This window comes from Calonectris borealis, chromosome 3, assembly GCF_964195595.1.
Source record: "Calonectris borealis chromosome 3, bCalBor7.hap1.2, whole genome shotgun sequence".
In the NCBI taxonomy this organism is placed as follows: domain Eukaryota; kingdom Metazoa; phylum Chordata; class Aves; order Procellariiformes; family Procellariidae; genus Calonectris; species Calonectris borealis.
This window is the reverse complement of record NC_134314.1, coordinates 67,763,764-67,782,935: the sequence shown is the minus strand read 5'-3', so window position 1 is coordinate 67,782,935 and position 19,172 is coordinate 67,763,764. Positions and strand designations below refer to the sequence as shown.

The 19,172-nt window shown below is 41.6% G+C and overlaps 2 protein-coding genes across 3 annotated transcripts in view; both read right to left on the bottom strand.

The window, feature by feature from the left end:
* The window catches only part of VTA1 (vesicle trafficking 1), a 38,443-nt gene extending 32,139 nt beyond the window's left edge, over positions 1-6,304 (bottom strand). For both annotated transcript variants that reach the window (XM_075146017.1, XM_075146018.1), the window contains exon 1: positions 6,110-6,304. In XM_075146017.1, the coding sequence (XP_075002118.1) occupies positions 6,110-6,218 (109 nt within the window). In that variant the 5' untranslated portion in view covers positions 6,219-6,304. The remainder of the gene's footprint in view (positions 1-6,109) is intronic.
* A 2,219-nt stretch (positions 6,305-8,523) lies between these two features.
* On the bottom strand, positions 8,524-12,301 carry GJE1 (gap junction protein epsilon 1). Its single transcript, XM_075147907.1, has 3 exons — positions 12,197-12,301; positions 11,517-11,711; positions 8,524-11,126 (listed from the first exon to the last, which is right to left on the bottom strand). The coding sequence occupies exons 1-3, from the start codon at positions 12,299-12,301 to the stop codon at positions 10,734-10,736; spliced, it is 693 nt and encodes a 230-aa protein (XP_075004008.1). The 3' UTR covers positions 8,524-10,733.
* Between the last annotated feature and the right edge of the window lie 6,871 nt (positions 12,302-19,172).

The following is a 19,172-nucleotide window of genomic DNA, read 5'->3' as shown; positions in this document are numbered from 1 at the left end:
GGAGTCTCCATCGTTGGGCATATTCAAAACCTGCCTGGACACAGCCCTGACCAACCTCCACTAGTGATCACACTTCGAGCAAAGGATTGGACTAGATGACATACAAAGTTCCCTTTAACCTCAATGATTCTGTGATTCAGCAAATCAGAATGCTGATATTGATGCAACCCTTCTTCAGAAGCAGCAGCAAACCTCAGGCAGGAAAAGACAGTTCTTAATTTTACTTCCAGAGGTTCAAGTTGAATAAAGATCCACCAAAAAACTGGGGAAAATGGTGGGAAAATGCATGTTAGTATATTTACACCGTACAATTGAACTTTAGGAGTTTTATACAAATACATGTACCTCAGAAATAAAGTTTCAATCTCTGAAGTACACTTGTTCTATTTTATGTTCTCATTCCTATCTCTGTCAGAGCAGATTATTTTAAAATATTACCTATGTAATCAAAGCAAGTGCCAAAAATACTACACAACAGTTAACATAATCTTTAATTTTTCCTTCTACCCACAGTTTGCTTTGAGGACTGTGGGGTTTATGTATTTATCTTTGTTATTCCAATCACTTCTCACTGTTTTTCTGTCTCCACAGACAAACCAGAGTTTTAAGAGTACAGTTTTCCGACTTACAAATCTTTGAAACAAATCAGAGCAAACAAGCTAAGATTGAAGACAGAAAAAATAGAAGGCACAAGGGAAAAAAAAGAAATTGAGAAATATTTTTAGTTTATACTCACAGCACAATCAAAACAAGTCTCACAGTACACTATGAAATGGATATCTATTTAAATATTTGACCATTTCGGTTAACTTATCCTGAGTAAAGAACAGATTAAATCTATTCTTCAGTATGCAGTCTCTAACAATAGGCTTTAAATCATGTGCAGTATTAGTAGCACACAAAACAGTCTTCTGCCACCAGCAATATAGGAATATGGAAAATGTACTTTTACAAATGGATTATATAAAACTAGTACAAAAAATGAATATTTAAACTGGAAAGTTCAGGAATTTGATCTTATTACATAAGGAATGTTATAAGAACATTATTTTATGCATTTCAATTTTACAATGTCCCAGTTAAATGAAGTTAGTATGTGCAGAACCTCTGCAGTGAAATACAGCAAATACTTTTATTTCCATTAATGCTTCTGAATTACATGCATCTTCTAAATTAGTCATTCAAAATGCATCAAGATACAATAAAAAGTTGAGTAAATTAAAAGCTCAATTAAAATATTTGTCTGTTATTAGTCCTCTGCTTTGAGGAAGGATCTGTAAGAAATTAAAAGTGTTTCAGTTATAAAATTACACGGTAACTGTATTTCCCAAGTTTGAGTCAGGCCATGACTTCATTTTTGTGGGGTTTTTTTTTTTTTAAATTAAAAAAAGAGTCTTATAATTGGTATGAAGTGAGAAGCTTGTTTCATGGATGTCTGATCAAACTTGAAAGTAAAAAGCCAGTCACACTTAACAGATGGGTACTTCTCTTAAAAGCTGAATGACTTTTGATTCAAGAGGTTGTCAATTAGTTGTGGGAAAAAAAATGTCTCTTTTCCTTTTCTCTCCTGATCCCATAAAACCAGAAATGGCAACACAATGGTAAGATCCTTCAGAAGGATTTCTCTGGTGCTTTTCTATCTCAAGAATTGGAGAATTATAAGAGATTTTCTTCACACCTTTTTTAAACAGATCAAGTCTACTGATCTCACATGAATGTTTTCTGATGTTTAGCAGACTGTAAAGCAAAAACCATCACAGCCCTGCTTTTCGGAAGTTACTAGAATACTTTTTCATGTTGCATTCACTGGATATCCAAACACTGCTGTGTGTTAGGATGTTATATATCAGGAAACATCAATGCTTTTCTGGCAACTCACTGGCATTCCCTCAATACTTTTGAATTAGAACATCAATGGCCAGTAAGTAGAGAAGTATAAAATAAACTACCAATCGTCTTTGAAAAGAGCTTAACACTAACAAAAGCCTGAAACAACAGCTATTAAGGAAAATCTTGCTTTAAACACTAAAACATAAATTTTCAGAAGACAAAACTACCTCTCAAACCTTGCAATTTTTCAAAAAATAATTTCTGAGTCAAACTGCCTACGGCACAGTTAAGGATATAATTTCTTTAGTTATTACACAGGACAGAGATTTTTTTTATCAAAGCCTGCCTCCTTGTGTTTGCAGAATAACACCTCAAAGTAGTCAGACAATCAGACTCATTTAAGTTTTTAACATAGAAAAGTTATTTTATTGACCACCAATCACTTATTTTCCTTTTGCTAGGCAATCAATGTAGCATCCTTTACTGGTATTCCCTTATACTTATCGAATCAGCTGACCTTTACTGAACCTAAAATAGGTACATATTTAATGACAATGATTAACAAAAAAATTTGAAATGTGAGAAAAAGTATCATATGGGGAAGTAAGCATTTAAAAAGAAGGTGGTAGATTACCACAGTGCTGAACACTTACATTAATGATAAAGCGTCTAATTTCTTTAAAAGAATTATTTTGTCAGATCATGTTCTGTACAACTTAAAAAAATAAGCTTGGTTCCCGTATTTCTCTACAGTCTATGTTCTAAGTAGAACAAATTTTACAACCACGTAAATTTACGGTACATACTGTTAGGAAGCAAATATATTTTTATTGCCTCAATCAATTATGTCCATCATCTAACAGTGGCTAGGGCTAAAAAAAGTAACAGTTTACAAACAACATATAAAGCTACTGATCATATGCTGCTTTGAATCTGAATACCTAAAAACGGAGTTAAGCATGAAGGCTTTGTAAGGAATACACAGGACTAAAGAAATAAAACCATTTTTGATTTTTGCAGCGTTTCTAGCAAGTACCACAACAAAATGCATTTGTGATGTGTTACGGTGCACAAGAGCATCAATGTTGTTCTTCAACATTTTATTTTTCATGTGGAAAATTAGATGGCAGTTGAAAAATACAAACCATCCCTGCTGTAGCTATCCATATTGTGTAAAAGAGATTCACGTTCACCAAATTACAGTTTCTTTAAATCAACATATGCCAGCAATACCAAAAAAGCAGGAGTCCTGTCTTTGCTCCAAGCCACTGTGTCTTGTTCCTCGTCTTTGCCTGTGTAGGAGCACAGCTGTTTAAGCGGTAGTGAATTGGCCTGGCTGAAAAACAGCTTATTGTTGTTGTTCATCATACAATTACATCAATGTTTGCTTCTGAAGCACATTAGGGTTGGGAATGAGAGGCCAGAGACGGACTACAGTATCTTCTTTAGGTGGCAGTGCTGGCTTATGCTAGTTGAATGCTTCAAATGAACTACACCCAAAAAACATAAGAGAAAAAAATTTTAATTGGTGTATGCAAATAAAATGTGTAACTGCCATTCAAGTTCCCAGCTTTGAAAGCACACTTCTGGCACCAGTGGATGCTGATGAGAGACAAAAATAATACGATGAGTAGTAAATAGTTGCTTCTGACAATTTTATTGCTGAGCTATATAAAGTAGTATTTTAGGTTGCAAACACACCTTATCAGAGTCCACTTGCTTCTGATATTCAAATTAGTTTGTGTGGCAGTTCTTATTATCAGAAATATACAAGTGGAATTGAACTAAAATGCACATAAATCAAAACCTAGGAAACATATGTCCATACCGAAAACTATTGTGCTGTGGAAATATTAATATTAGGACCAAAGCTTTTGGCTAAGGATGAACCACTCCTGGCAACATTCCAAAGCTATAAACACCTTACTCTTTTGTTCAGACTGATAGTTACATCCATCGTATGACCAGAATTCAGATGTTCCCCCTCATGCAGTGGCTGTGCAAGCATCCTTGTGACCAAACAGCACCATCCCATCACATGGCCTTTCACTGCAGGGTCCCCTCAGCTGGCTGCTGCGCGACAACACCCTCCTGGTCCCATGACATGCGTGGTGCCAGGCACACGCCTGCAGACGAGCCTGGCGGAGGAACGCCGGCACAGAGACCACCACATGTTGCAGCACACACCAAGCTTTCCTTACATCATCTGAACAGTATCCTGAAAATTTTTTGTATACCCAGACTTACACTTTAAAAAAACCTACCTTTTTTGGAAAGCTTTTATTATTCATAGCATGCTAGAAGTATATACAGTACATTGTTTTGACAGCAGCAATATTAATAATTAATACTTTGGGTTTCCACATAATTGTTCCAAACCCACAATGTTCAAAATTAATGGTTCATAAACCTTATTTTTGCTTCAAAGCCAGAATTAAAATAACAAAAATATTCCTACAAAACAGGAATTCTGCATTTTAGTCAATCCAGACAAACTCATCAACCATGGGAGGAAATGTGTCATTGTGCAACACTGGTGAAAAACAATTCTTTTTCTTTGTGTATTTAAAAGAACAAAGGATCCAAGCAAGACCTGTCCTGAAAAAGGTCTTTTTACTTTATGTAATAATATAATGAGAAAGATATCTCTAGAATATAGTTTTCACTATACTCAGTAATGAATCAGATGTGTTGAAGTACTCAAGTGAAAAAATAAGATATGCAAATTTTCAGGCTACTTAGGACAGACAATGCAAAGGACTTTACAGAAAATGCTAATTATTCAACACAGTTTTTTTTTCCTGTACACTAAGACTTAAGTTTCAGAATGAAAAAGACATTAAGAAAAACAGGGATCAGCCACCAAGACATTTCTGTTCTAAAATAAAAATAGACTTGTATTTTGTTATCTACACTAAATGCTAGTATTTTTATTGCATAGCCAGACAGGGTGTTACATCTGATAAAAAAACCCGAACAAATAAAAAAAAACCAAAAAAACAGTGCAACTTGACCTAGCTGGTGCTTCCTGCCACACAAAACATGATTTGTCCTGTGTTTTTCCAGTAAAAAAGAGCTTGTACTACTGAGAATATCCAGTGTTCTAATATGCTTCTATCATGCTTCTCTGGTGGCACTTTTCCACATTAGCACAGTATTCCTGCATAACACATAAAAATTAAAATTATTCTTCTGACACTGAGCTGAGTTTTTTCAGAGTCTTCTGAAGCCTGAATTTCATGAGTTCATCCTTCTAAACTTAAGATTGCCTTACAAATTAAAGTACCAGTTCTACCGTCATTTTTTGTTTACCTCTTTTCGAGAACAAGCTATTGACAAGTAAACCCCCCAAATGACGTCCTCCCATCTCAATAAAAAGAAAAAAACAAACAACATAAACATAGATTTCTGGTGATCTGCTAGTCTTAAAAAATTCCCAAGTGTGGTGATTAACAGTGACAGGAATTTAGGACTACTAACAACAGGCTGGCATTTCTTAATTAACTGTGGAAAGCCTTTTAGAAAGGCTCAGAGACCATCCTGACGACCATTAGCTTAGAAGCCATAAGTTAGCTTGAAAAATTTACATACTAATTTGGAAGACTTACAGTAAGAGAAAATTATTTTTGCTGTGTTCATTTCAATGAAACAAACAAAAGAAATGCCATCCACTCTCCCCCTTAGAGAACCCTGAAGAAGTGACAAAGCCTCACAGAAAATAAAATGGAACGCTATTAAAAGAATTAAAGACTCTCAAACCCAAACTGCTTATTCAGATAGAGGACAGAAAGAAGGAGGTCTTTCCAGCAGGTGAAAAACTCTGAAAAGACTCTCGAATGTTAGGTTTTTGCGATACTTATTATCCCAACACAGACAACTTGACTTTATACACGTGTGTACAATCACGTATTTAGGCTGCTGGCATATCCACTACGACTGCAAAGAGGCTTAACTCTGCAAAAATAGAGCGCATGAAAGACGGGTTGGGCCTTGCAGCTAAAGCGGCAGACAACACCGTGAACACCCCGTCCCGCCCCAAAGAGGTGGGGCTTCCCCCCCCCGCCCCCACTTCTCCGTACGTCCGGCGGGCACTCCGCGCAACCCAACAAGCCAGGCGGACAGAGAGAGGGGCGCGCTCCGCCCGGTGCAGCGACTGGTGGCCGGGGGGCGGTAGCGGCCCCAGCCGTGGGGAGCGGCGGCGGGGCGGGACGCGACGGGCCGGGGCTGGGCCGGACCGGGCCGGGCTCGGGGGCCGGCGGGGCAGGGCGGCCTCACTCACAGTAGTATGCCACCACCGGCTCGCGCTTGTCCAGCTCCTGCGCGGTTCGCAGATGGTGCTGGATGCTCTTGAACTGCGGCGGCAGCGGGGGAAGCGCCGTGGCCGCCATCACGCGGGCGGCGACGCGAAGCGGCAACAACGGACGGCCGACAACGGCTCTCGCTCCCGAGCCTCGCAACGGCCGCTTCCGGTTCCGGCACGGGACGCCGGGGCTCGTGCGCGGTGGGCGGGCTGTCGCCGGTGGCGGTGCGCCCGGGAAGAGCGCCCCCTGCTGAGCGGGAGGGGCAGGGGACGGAGCGGGAGACAGGGCGGCTTCCGCGGGCCTGGGCCCGCCGCAGCCGGGCTGCGGCTGCGCTGGGGAGGTTGGCCCGTCAGCCCGTCCGTGTGGCTCGTCGGTGTTTGAAACGCGTCCCGCAGCCGCCGCGCGGAGGGGCCTGAAGACCCCGGGCCGGCGGGGGCTTCCCCGGGCCCACCCGGGGGAATGGCGGCCTGGCCCCGGCTCTCCGGGGCAGAGCGGCGGCGCCCTCCCCAGCCCTTGTCTGCCCCTTCCTTTGGCAAGAGCCCTTGGGGGTAGGGCTGCAAGTAAAATTCCTTTTCAGGTTGAAAAACCTTCCCCTTGGGCTGCCCCCAGGCCCGCCAGAGGTCCGGGAGGCCCGCCAGCCCTAATCCGCAGCTCTACCCCCGGGCCTCTGCCCTTCGTCCCGCTGCCGCTGGCTGGAGAAGCCTTGTGCGACCGGTGTCGGGGTTAATAGCGCTTCACCAGACTGGGCTGCTTCCCCGCAGCTGTCAGCAAGTCCGCCAGCCGTGGAAGTACATCTCGCAGGATCACCGCTTCCCAGATAACTTTTTCTCGGAGGAACCTCCGGGGATTTCTCTTTTTGCTGAGGGGGGATAAAAACAGCAAAATGAAAGCATTTTGAAGCAAAATGGTTTCAAATGGATCTCACAAACTGCAATATAAATTATTTTAGTGTATGTCGTCTTCTGATTCTGACAGCATAGTTAAATGATTTTTTAATTTCTTTTAAATGGCCCTGTTGCCAAACTTCCTCCTGGACTCAAAATGGCTGTCTGCAAGGCAGGAGAATGTCAATGCACCAGGGCATAAAGATGCATGTTGGAGGGAGGCATGGGGTAGGTAGGGGTGGCTGCATTGTCTCATTGCTATCATGGGAGAGTGCTGAAAAGAGAACAGAAAGGAAATGATGGCTGAACAGAAGAAAGGAAGACAAGAAAGGTACAAAGCAAGGAGTGGTTATAGGACTGGGATGTTGTGGTGGTGTACTAGAAGTTGGCTGGCCCAGAGCAACTATACCTTTGATGTAAAGGCAATTGCGTCATTTACTGTGTGTATTTAGCTTGTTTCATTGAAGATGATGGAGGGAACAATTACGGCTCTTTGTTGAGTGAGAACTGAAATGGGCATGATGTCTGGCTAGAGACAAAACTGACTGCAAACGTGTGAGCTGGGGATTGCTTTGAGTACTGTCTGTGAAAATGAGGCGGCTAGAGTATGGTGGAAAACAATGAAAAAGTCAAAGAAGCAATTACAACGTGACCCTGATGTAAGCAACAAAAATACTTCCTACTGTGTTGTGGGAGACAGGACTTTATATTCGCTGTGTAAAGAAATAGAATTGAATCACAGAATCCCCAAGTGTATTATACAATTCCTTTCATAATGGCAAGAGAAGCCCTCAGGATCATCTCAAATATTTGCTAAGCGTTTGAGCTAAAATCAGTGCAACACTGAGAAACACATGCAGGCATGTTATAAATCTCAGAGGGAGTAAGGGTGGAAGGAAGCTGATAGAAAGCAATGTAAATGAGGATAAAAGTGGTGGGAGTTTGGAAGACTAGGAGAAAGAAAAGTTTAGAGACACTTGAGACTACAATGTGCCAGGAAAACAAATGGCAAATATAGGAAAGGGAAGTGTTGACAACCATGGGGAAATGGTTTCTTTACGTGGACATAATATCTCCATCAACGTGTTCCAGAAACTAATCAGTCAGAGAAAAACATTTGCACTAAAAGGCGATAATGTACATTTTGTTTTTAAATGAAAAACTGAAACCGAGGAATTTGACAATTTTAATTTCACAGGAACAACGCAGATTTTTTCTGTATTATCTGATTTGGAAGAAGAACACGTTTTGATATGTTTCAGATTTGATCACCAAGGGAAAGGGCATGGTGGTGGGTAATCCAGCTCCTAGAGCCCCCCCAGGGGTCCTCGGGCAGTCCGGTGCCAGTCCTGGCTCTGCAAGGCTCTTGACAGTAACAGGCAAGTCCCCTGAGGGGCTGGGGGTTTTGGCACTCCTCTGACTTTTTCTGAAGTGTTTTGAAATCTACAGAAGAACAACAACAACAAGCAATGGAAATATTAAGCACCAGGGAAAATACTGACAAGGTTGTGATGAAGTTATTTTATTATTATACAAACATCTGATTAAGTGTGATTTGAGTACAATGGGTCACGACTGTACCTAGCATATGGAAGTAAATTCTTCTTTTTAGTAGTAATATATATACATATTGTATTTTATTTGTAAATAAAAAGATTTTTTTTACCTTAGATTACAAGTTTAAATTGCAAAGAATAATTCCAGGTAGATACCGATGTATACAACAAAAAATTAAGCATGTATCGACCAAAGCACATGGTATATTTTGCAAACAAGAAGTTAGCACAGTGATTCTTATTTCACTTATAATGCTTGCAAATATCAAATAACTAGTTGAATATTGCACAAATCCGATAGTGGTGTGGACATATATTTAAGACAACATATAACTTATTTCCGTAGGGAAAAAATAACATTAATGCTTTAATACAGTGAATGTATTGAAATTTATCATCTTGTTCTTGATCAGCATATTAAAAAAATCACACATCTAGTTGTGACCCACTTTGATTTAAATGGCCCAGAAGCAATCAAATCCAAGACAACTAAGGACTACTTTTGTGGGTGAGGATTACAAGGCTCTTACAACCCAACCTTATTTGGGACTGCATAACTAACAGCTGGTGCTAAAAGATTTTGTAGTAATTTTTCCAGAATTTTCCAAATATTCCTGAAAGGACCTAAACACTGTCACTGGGATTTCAACTTTGTAAGCTTTTATGCTGAATGTTGTCTATACTGTGTATTTTCACATAAGTTAAACTTAATTCAAGAAGCAAAGATGTTCTTCCCTTCAGTGTTACAGGCCTCAAACTGTGTTCAAAGATGCTGACAGATTCCTTTTGACTTTGCTGGTTTGTGGATCACTGTTAAGTAGTGATGAGTCCGAGTGTCTCGTTTCACTGAGATTCAGAACAGAAATTGTTCAATTTAGTAGCCGTAGAAAATTATGAAAGAGGAAGAGGAAGAAACCTTCCATTTTTTTCCTAGAAATTGAGGGTATTTGAAAAAAAAATGGAAAATAGCTAATTGTTATGATTGCTATTTGTACATATTTTATACAGGAAACTACCTCCACCCTTCCTTCCAGTTCTGAAGTCTGTTTTTTACCTCATGTCAGCACCAGGAATGAAATCACTTCTAAGTTTAAGGTGTCTGTTAGTCCTTAAGAAGAAATTGTCAGACACAAAAACATCTGATACTTATATAAAGTTCAAGACCTAACCTATCCAAATACACTTATGGCATGGAATAATTTTGGTATGCAGACTTCTTTTTAACTGTTATTCTAGTAACTTTAGTCAGAGCAATAAGAAGTTAGATGTTACACACACAGCAAAAAATTCTGTGGGCCCAATTCTGCAGTCACACACAAGCAAAACTCTCACTGAAATCAAGGCATGACTGCACCCAGAAAAGGCTTTTCTCTGAGATTTTCTTCTGACACTTTTAAGCCTCTTGTGCAAAACTAAGTCATAAAGCCCTTTTACTCCTTCAAAATGTGATCGTACAAAATTGGTAAAAATCTTCTACATCATAAGCCAAAATATAATGAGAGTAAGGCATTCCAGTGAGCACGAAGAATACCATGCTAGTCTTTCACTTTTAAAAGGAGATTCACAGCTAGCAGATGACACTAGCTGGATTGCTGCAAAGTAAGCTGACACTGATGGATATGTTGTCACCGCAGCCTAACCAGGAGTCTCTGCCCCTGTGGTCTGAGGTGCAACAGTGGCACTGCTTGGGAAAATGTTTGAACACCTTCTGAGATCATCCACCATTACTGCGTAATTCTCAAGCCATAAGAACATGTAAGACATTTGGAATAATTTTTCCTGGCAGGTCAATAACCTGACTAGCTCCAATTGCATGTGTTCAGAAAATCTGTGAATAAAAATACATATATAAAAAAACTCCTCCTCACACACAGACACTCCTCTGGAGGCAAAGCTATTGTATGTGGCAGGTCATGAAAACATGTTGCTCTTGTGAATCTTGCTGCCTTTGGTCTTTACATGGAAACAAAGATTATTCACATAATGCAGTGGTTTTTAGAGGAGGAATAAGTGTCAGATGGCTACTCTGCAGCAGTAATCATGAGTATGGTTCTCTTCTGCGACACTGCATAGAGGACAGGAGATGTTTTTTGTCATAGTTTGAAATCATTGTTATAAAACTGCAGGTGGACAGGGTGGTAAATGACTGGGAGTGATTGACATCACTGAGTTTTTAAGAAACCTAGCCTTCTACATGAGATCTTAAAAATTTCGGCAACACACAAGACTACTGTAATCATAGTAAATGTGTACATTGCAATACGGAAAATTGTCTTTTCAAAGTGCTCTGGCACCATGCACCGGGTAATGTTAAACTTTTCTTCAAGTGCTCCCACATCACACGTGTAGATTGCGTTCACTTTGAAACCAAAGAGCTGAATCTGAAGCCGAAAAGCCACAGCTTCAAGGATAATCCTTGAGAAAGAGAAGATATAAAAACCAGTGTAGAATGACTTTTGGAGGTTATCTTCCTGTCTGATGCTCCTACACGCAGCGTAAAGGTGAAAAAAGGCTCCGGGTACCAGTACAATCACCAGCTGTAACACGCAGAATACCTAAAATGTAGCAGAAACGTAGTTGTCAGATCATTTACAACTGCATCAGGACAGCTAAAACATGCACATATTGGAACATTTTGCAAGTCTGTTTTTAATGTATATCAAATGTATAAACACTTAGATTACAATAAAGGTAAAAATCACTGTTATGTTTTAATTTGAAAAGTTCAGTTGGTTTCTGAAACGTGAGGGTTCTTGTTATGAAAGATAGAAAGCACAACTCCGTATTTAGTCACAGATGAAAGGTTATTAAAAGGAAAATATTCATGGAAAAGTTAAGTGATAATTAGCCCAATCAGTTACTACTTCTTATATGGAACTATTTTGTTTAATTTTTGCAGTTTATTTTCTTAACATTGGATTTCTACAATAAAAGAAGAGAATTACCTGAGGAGTTATAGGCCTGAACTGGTTGTAACAGAAAAGATTAACCTCTGTCTTGCCTGGGTCACAGCTGAAATGCAAGACCTCATTTCCATAAGCAGCAAAGCCCAAAACACCAAGGAAAAACGTACGAACTGAGCCAAAGAAAAGAGTGTGGAATTGGCCAATTACCGTTGGTGGCCTGAGCTGCAAATCACAGGGTTATTCAACACGAAAACAAAAATGAACAGCATTATTGTTGGAGGACTACTAGCTCTTTTTCATTATCCAAAATATTTATTTTATTCTACTCGTTTTAAGAGGAGTTTGCCTATGAAGGCTGCAGTAGCTTTCTAACAAAATAATGGCTTAGAACACTTTATTGTTGCTAGTAATTTTATATAGACTTTCACTTGTCTAGCATTTATCAGTTAATTTGTTTCACTGCCTTTATCTGTGTCCTACTGTTGCAGAATGCACCAGACGGAGCTGAACACTTCGACCTAAAGTCCGTTCATTCTGCTGTGGTATCGATTTATGTGATGCCAGGTGATAGCAAAGTAAGGACCGCCGTGCCATCATCCAACCTAACGATACTTATTCTTGCAAATTACATTTCAGCTTCCCCAAAGGGGCATTTCTAGCTCCGCCTCGCGGTGCGCAGCGGTCCGCGAAGGAAGACATCCAGCGCCGCCGCTCGGTACTCGGGGGATGGAGGACGCGGCGCGGCTTCCTCGCGGTTTGGGGCCGGAGCCCTCGCTCCCGGCTCCCGGCTCCGGCCCCAGGTCCTCCCCCGCATACTCACACATCCCTCCGAGAGGCTCCGCATGTGCTTGGGGGACGCGCCCGGGAAAGGCGGCCTGCGCGGGCGGCGGCGGCCGGAGCCAGCCCCCACCCTGGCTCGCTCCGCCCTTTGCCCCCGGGCGGGCCCCGGCTCTCGAGCAGGGAGCGGGCACAGCAAAAGCGGGGCCCGCCGGCGCCGGAGGGTCATCCCCGGCCAACACCGTCAGCAGCGCCGTCCGCCACCGCCACGCCACTGCCGGGTGCTCCCCTGCCCCTGGCCCGCCGCCTTACGCCGGCCTTTCACCCCCGCCTCGGGGTACCGACCATCACCCCAGCCCGGCCCCGGCAGCGGGGCTCCCCCGCACTGCCTCTCTCCCGACCCCGGCCCCGGCCCCGGCCCCGGCCGGGGCCTAAGCAGCAGCCGCGGCCCCGGCGCGGCGCTCTCGGGGCTGCCGCGGCGGGAGGAGCCGGGACCCCGCGAACCGGCGCGCAGCGGCAGCCTCCTGGGCTGCTGAGGGGTTCAGTTTGCACCATCTAAAGCTTAATATCTTATTTTTAACTAGGTCTAATAAAAAGTAAGGATGCAACTGAACTTCGAAGCTGTAGGTCCAAGATTCTGAATTCAGAGAAATAACAGCAATTCAATTAAAACAAATACTATTAACCACTCCAATATTGCTACAAATAACTCAATAGGAATCATCGCTATTAATAACTTGCCAACGTACTCCATATGCACAGTTGAAAGAACTCCAGAAGAGCTATGCATGCGCGCTCATGCACGCGCCAGACACTCCTGCTGGTAAACAGCCGCAGGGACGTACCTCAACACGTTAGTTTGAACCTAGTTCGAGTTTTATGAGATGGTGGAGAGAGGAAGGATGGAGACGGGAAAGCAGAGGAGGGGACGAGGTATAGCTCGTCATTCAGTCGCTGGTGCACAGTAGCTTATTTGGCATTCTGAAGAGGATGCACAGGAAAGTGAAATCCAGCCACTGAATCCAAAGAGGGGCATTTAATCTTTTGCCCCTAAAATGATGAGAGAGCCTCCCTTGTAATTGGTTGCAGGGTGACTTCAAGCTGATGTGACTACAAGTATTGTCGCCTCTGTGATGTATGCTCATAGCACGGAAACATAGGCAGGAGGAGGGAAGAGATGGGAATCAGGGTTCATTTTTATGTGTGGATTTGGCTGCTGTGGCTCTAAAAGGTACCACAATGACTATATTAATGGCATGATTAGGATAACTGTTGTAAGACATCGGAACGCCCTTTGTAAGGGGAACCTGCCCTGCATCTGCTGAAGTAGCTAGATTACGAAGAAGGTGAAAAGCGCTTCAATAAATATGTGTTATTTACTACAGCTCCTTTTTCAGGCAGTTAATTAAATGTCTATTTATCTCCTGGAGGACTATAAAAGGTGCTGTATTAGTAGCACTGAGACTGGGTTTCTAAACTTATTTTAATGCAATCTGCTGCTCCACTACGTAGAGAGAATGCTGAGGTTTGTATATATTGAATGAACTAAAAGCAATAATATCTCACAATGGTATGTGATCTGCAGTAAAATACTGTGGTTCTCAGAATGTGTGACTAACCTTCACAAAAATGCAATAATTGTGATTACAGTGAATTGTTTTTCTTCTGCTCATAATACATATGGAGCTTAATTATCATCCAAAAGCAATTTTTAATGTTCCCACAATACTATAAAATTACTAAATTAGCTCAGCATGCTGGACAGATGTTTAATATCAGTAATATTTTAATCATTTAATTCTTTTAAAATGTGAACTGCTATTGGAAAGTTACTGTTGAAGGTACTTCAAAGAATACTTGTATTGGTATTTCTTATGACCTCTTTAAGCAGAAATGCTTAAAAAAGCAATAATGGGAAAACTGAAAAACTCCTAGTTTCTAAATTGAGATAGATCTTTCAATGCTTTTTATTGTGCTTGGTAAAGTAGTGATTATTTTCACATGAATCGGTGAACATGAACCCACAATAATCATTAAGTTTCATCAGGAAGCATTTGATTTCACTACAGATAGAAACAATATTAAACAATTTTAGGTAAAAAGCTGCACTATACAAATGCTGCTTTGTATCTTTTTATTGTTAGGTGGGGATAACGTAATTACTTACCTGACTGGATTGTCTAATACAAGACAGTCAAATCATTCTCTGTACGACCTCAGTAGCATTATGGAAACTTGAATTTCTGTCTTGTGGTAAAGATGCTAAAAGAAGAGTTAGCTGGCAATGCTCTGCTTTAGTTTTGGGAACACATAGGGAATACAGCTGCATTGAAATAAAATATGAATTCTGGAGAGGTTGTAACATAAACCCAATACAAACCCCATGGGTGTCTGCTCTCAAACCCCACTGAATGTGATGGATAGGCCCACAATAAAACCATCGGTTTCTTTGAAGTGGCTCAATACGTGTCATGTGAGCTGAAGCACAGGAAGCCCATTATCTTCGCACTAGGAGGAACTAATAGCAATGTTTTTCTTTTGTCATGTGCGTTCAATAATGTGCTTCATAACACCACATTAAGAGGATGGCTTGAGATGGGAGTAGAGTAAACTGGCATTCTGCAGTCCTTTTGAATGCAGTCTGCTAAGGCAACTCAAGCCATTCCTTGGGACTTTCTTGACAGAAAATCATTATTTGTTTTGAATCTGCAGGAGCGGCTGTCTGTTGGTTGTCTATCATGCACAAATGGGATGGAAGATGTTGATATCACACTTGTTTCTATGTGAGTCCTAAGCCTGGCTTTCAGCTCAAGGTTGCAACTCAGCAGTGTGCTCTTTAACCTTTTAGTGAGTTGAAGTCCTACTGAATAATCACAGTTAAACAAATGGAAACTAAATGCGTGCATAAAGCTACACTTGTGCTTAGAGGGATGAGCTGCGTGTTTAACCAGTTAAGCACCCAGTTCATTGCTTTATTAGTGTGGTTAAATGTAATGGCACCTATTATCCTTGTGCCATGAAAAAATGGCACCATGAAAATGGCACAGAATGAAATGGCACAAAAAATGAACTGGTATCAGTAAGATAAGTTTTTGTCTGCCAAAAGAGAGCTTGCATGCCTAAATCTTGGAGAACAGCCTCTTCTGCCAGCTTTCCAGCTTTGCCTAGTGCTGGAAGCAGCTGAATTTCCATTTTGGTTTGCAGAGTTCCCCCCATTGAATCTTAGGCGCAGTGGAGGCCTCTACTAGCTGTAGACTGGTGCCTCCACAGCAATTCGGACCTGAGATGGAAGTTGCCTCACCTTCAGCTAGGGCAGGAGGCTTAGGAGGCAGGTGACTTCCTCAGATCCTCCTGACTGCCTGCTGGTTTATGTTTAGCACAAAGGGTAGCAGGCAGGATGCGAAGTCTGGGAGTTGAGAAGGATGGACTAAAGCGAGTCTGCACAGGGCTATGGCCTCAGCCATGGCGCTCAGTCTGGGGAGATGCGTGTCATACATAAAGCTTCTTCCTCGCTTTTTATTTTCTTTAATTAATGCAAAGTTTGTTTAATCTAAAAAGCATATTTTGAAAAATTAAGAAATAGGCATGATGAATCACTCTAGCATTCTTTTCTACAGTCACTGTGTCCAGTCGTGCAGACTTAACAAGGAGGAATTTCCATATTGTTGTTTGTTGTAGCTTTGCCAGGCCTGGGAGGCCACAAACTACTGCTTGCAGCCCCGTGCTCCAAGGACATAGTACTGCCGGCAGACACAGCTTGGCTCTGACCACAGAGGGTAGCTACTACTTCTGTTATCTGGAGTCTTGAAGGGGAGAGGGCTGCATGGCACACATCTGACATCTTTTCTATTAGTTAGCTGCTTCTTAGAGCTTATCCCTGAGCAGCCATAGTTGAACTCAGCATTTCTCTTTTGAACGTATCTAGTTTGCTAGCTTATGCCATTTATGACATTCTCTACACAAATCCACAACAATTCTTCTTTTTAGAGTAATTCTTCTCATATCCGTTTCTCCCAGGGAATGCACTGGCATCGCCTATGAGATGATTAACTTTCAGTGCTATTTTATTGGCAAAAGAGTTGTAGAGGTTTGATGTTGAGATGTCTAACCTTAGAGTTTGAGGTCTGGCCTTAGAGATCTGGCCTTAGAAGTTGAAGGTTTGTCCTCCCTGGAGGCTTCACAACATGAAGTGTTTCATACCCAGGTAGAGAGCCCTTGTCTCCATCCCCTCCTTTCTCCAGCTCTGCCTACTCTTCCCAGCTGCTCCTTAGACCCAGCTTCCAGCTACCCACATAGTAGCAGTATCAAACCCTGTCACCTATTCTGAAACCTGGGGACAGGGGAAGTGATCTGTTTCTGTATCTTCTTGTCCGTTAAATACAGCCCGTGAGCTGAAAGGTAATGGAAGTGTCTGCCAAGGACACTTGCCTTGTTTCTTTTTAATGCATGACTGATGATCAGGCCTTCAAACATGATCACTTCCAGGGTTGCGTTTGAACACAGTTCTCATTTAGTTTGCAAGCATGCATACTTACTGCAGGTAGTTTTGGTGGCAGATACGCTTGGCTCTTCATGGGACTATGCAAAGTTTGTTGTGATGTACAAATCTGGAATTAGCCCTGGAATTATCAAGCGCCTTGAGCTGCACAAACACGGGAAAGGAACCTTTTTCCTTGTTAGAAGCAGTTCTCGGTAGAGGGCTTTGTGAGATGTGTGGAGTTCCTCATTCCTGCATGGACTGGTATTGCATACCTACGTTTGGGAATTACTGATGAAGCAGATTTGCCTCCCATATTTCCAAGTTGTTGCAGTCCCTGCCCTGTGGTGTTGCACTCCCAGATAAGCTCTGTCTGCGCTGGCCGTTTTCAACCTATGCACAGTTTCTTTCCCACTAAGGAGACTTACCTGTGGTGCTCGTTCCCTCTCTCTCCTTTGCTCTTGTGCAAAGTACCGTGTCACAGCTGCACGATGAGATTTTCTCTAGACCATAATCTGAAATAACATCCAAAGAGTCGGATGGATTCTTTTGTTTGAAATGAGAATGATGAACAGTTTGTATGTGCGGATCTGAATTCTGGCTGGTTTATGTCAGGGTCTGTGGATCTTTTCCCTCTCCTTTTTGCCTCTGCAGGAAATTGTATTTGTGCTGTTTGAGTATATTCCCTTGTCTTTACACAGACATCTGTTGAATGACAGTAGAGGCATAATCTATCTTTCTGTTTCCTTTGAGCTGGAGACACTCACAGTCTCCAAAGCTTGTTTGCTTGCTGCTCAGAGTTCTGCAAATATAAAGCAGATAAAATCACATAATGACAAAAATCAGGAATGTAAATTTCCACTGAATATGTTCCTAATTCCTCAAGCTTAGGAATTCCATCCTTTGGACTAAAGGACAGGTAAAAATTACCAGCATAGAAGAAATTCTCCTGGAGGGCAGCAATAGGAGTGGTGATGTTGTGCAACAAAAAGCAAGGGGCCTCACTTCTCTCCACACAAACTGCAAGAAGTTTATGCCAATAGAAGCTTTTAAAGTGTTCTGTTGATATTCATGCGAAAAGACTCACCTTCTTGATGTCTCAGGTAAATCAATATTAAAGACATGTTAACTTTAAACTATTCTCCCAATGGGAATCATACTGACTGTTCACATATAAACCCATTTTCAAATAAATCAGTGAAAGGACCATACTCTGAGGTCACAGTGTTAAAGACACATATTGGATCCAACCAATGGGAACCAAAAAGACTGATTCGGACTGTTTGCAGAAACCTGAATATTGATGATCTTGGAAAAGTTTGTGTACACTCAGCAAAGTAAAGGGCGCCAGCAATTGTGATAAATATCCAAGCTGACAGTAAGGCTGCCTCAGAGGGAGTGTAGCTGAATTTAAAACTGTGTGGAGGAAACTTCATCTATAACAAGAATCACTTACAGAGGAGCTCTGTAACAATTCCTATCAACTGCCTAGTGGTAAAGGTGAAGTCTCTAACTTGATCATTTCGGAGGACTAGCACTGGCTGAGTTTTTTAATAAACTAATCAGCATTATATGAATCAGTAATTTACACAACTTTAACACATTTATATATTCAGGGAAGTGAGAAGGGTCACAAAGATCAATCAATGGATACAGAAAGGTGTAACTTTTAAGAAGCAGTAATATTTTTTTGTTTGATAATCTTAGTAAAAGATAAATCACTGATGTCTTTTAAATTTAGTTCCTACACTGGACAGCATGCCATGGACAGGCTCTGTATTACTGCACGGGTGACACGCTTTGCTTCTGGTATTTCAGTGGTCAAACTCTTTCTCCCACTTCAGCAAGTCCTCCGTGCACTCATTTACTTTCTCCATACACCTATCATAAACCCATAGGGCTTCAAGAGATGTTTTTAATAATATGAACAAGCAAGTTCACTGCAAGCTCATACATCCTCCCTTTTGAGAACAGGAAGGGAAAGAATCAGTCTGCAGAGAATGTTACTGGCAAATGCTGTTATTCCTCTGCCTTAGCTCTTTATCTTGAAAACTTCAGTCCAGTAGGTCTGCCTCTCTTTCAGCATATTTGCACTTCTACCTACATTCATGGTTTCTGCTGGAAACAGATGGAGCTGTTTGGAAAGCCTATACATGTGCAGACACTAGGAAGAAGAAGATATTACCTCACTGAAAAGCAAGAAACACTAGGGACAAACGCTACACTTCGAAGAGGCAAACATTTATTCTCCACTGTGTTATACCATTTGCATAGTAAGTCATGGATAAAACAAATCACCTGGCCCCATTTCCATAGTCAAGACTAACGTGAAATGCAACTTCGCAAATCAAACCCTAAAACTTTAAAGGCAGCTGATGTCTTTGAGTAGGGTCTATTCAGAACCTACAGCTGGATGACAGGAATAAAATCTCTTCATCTCC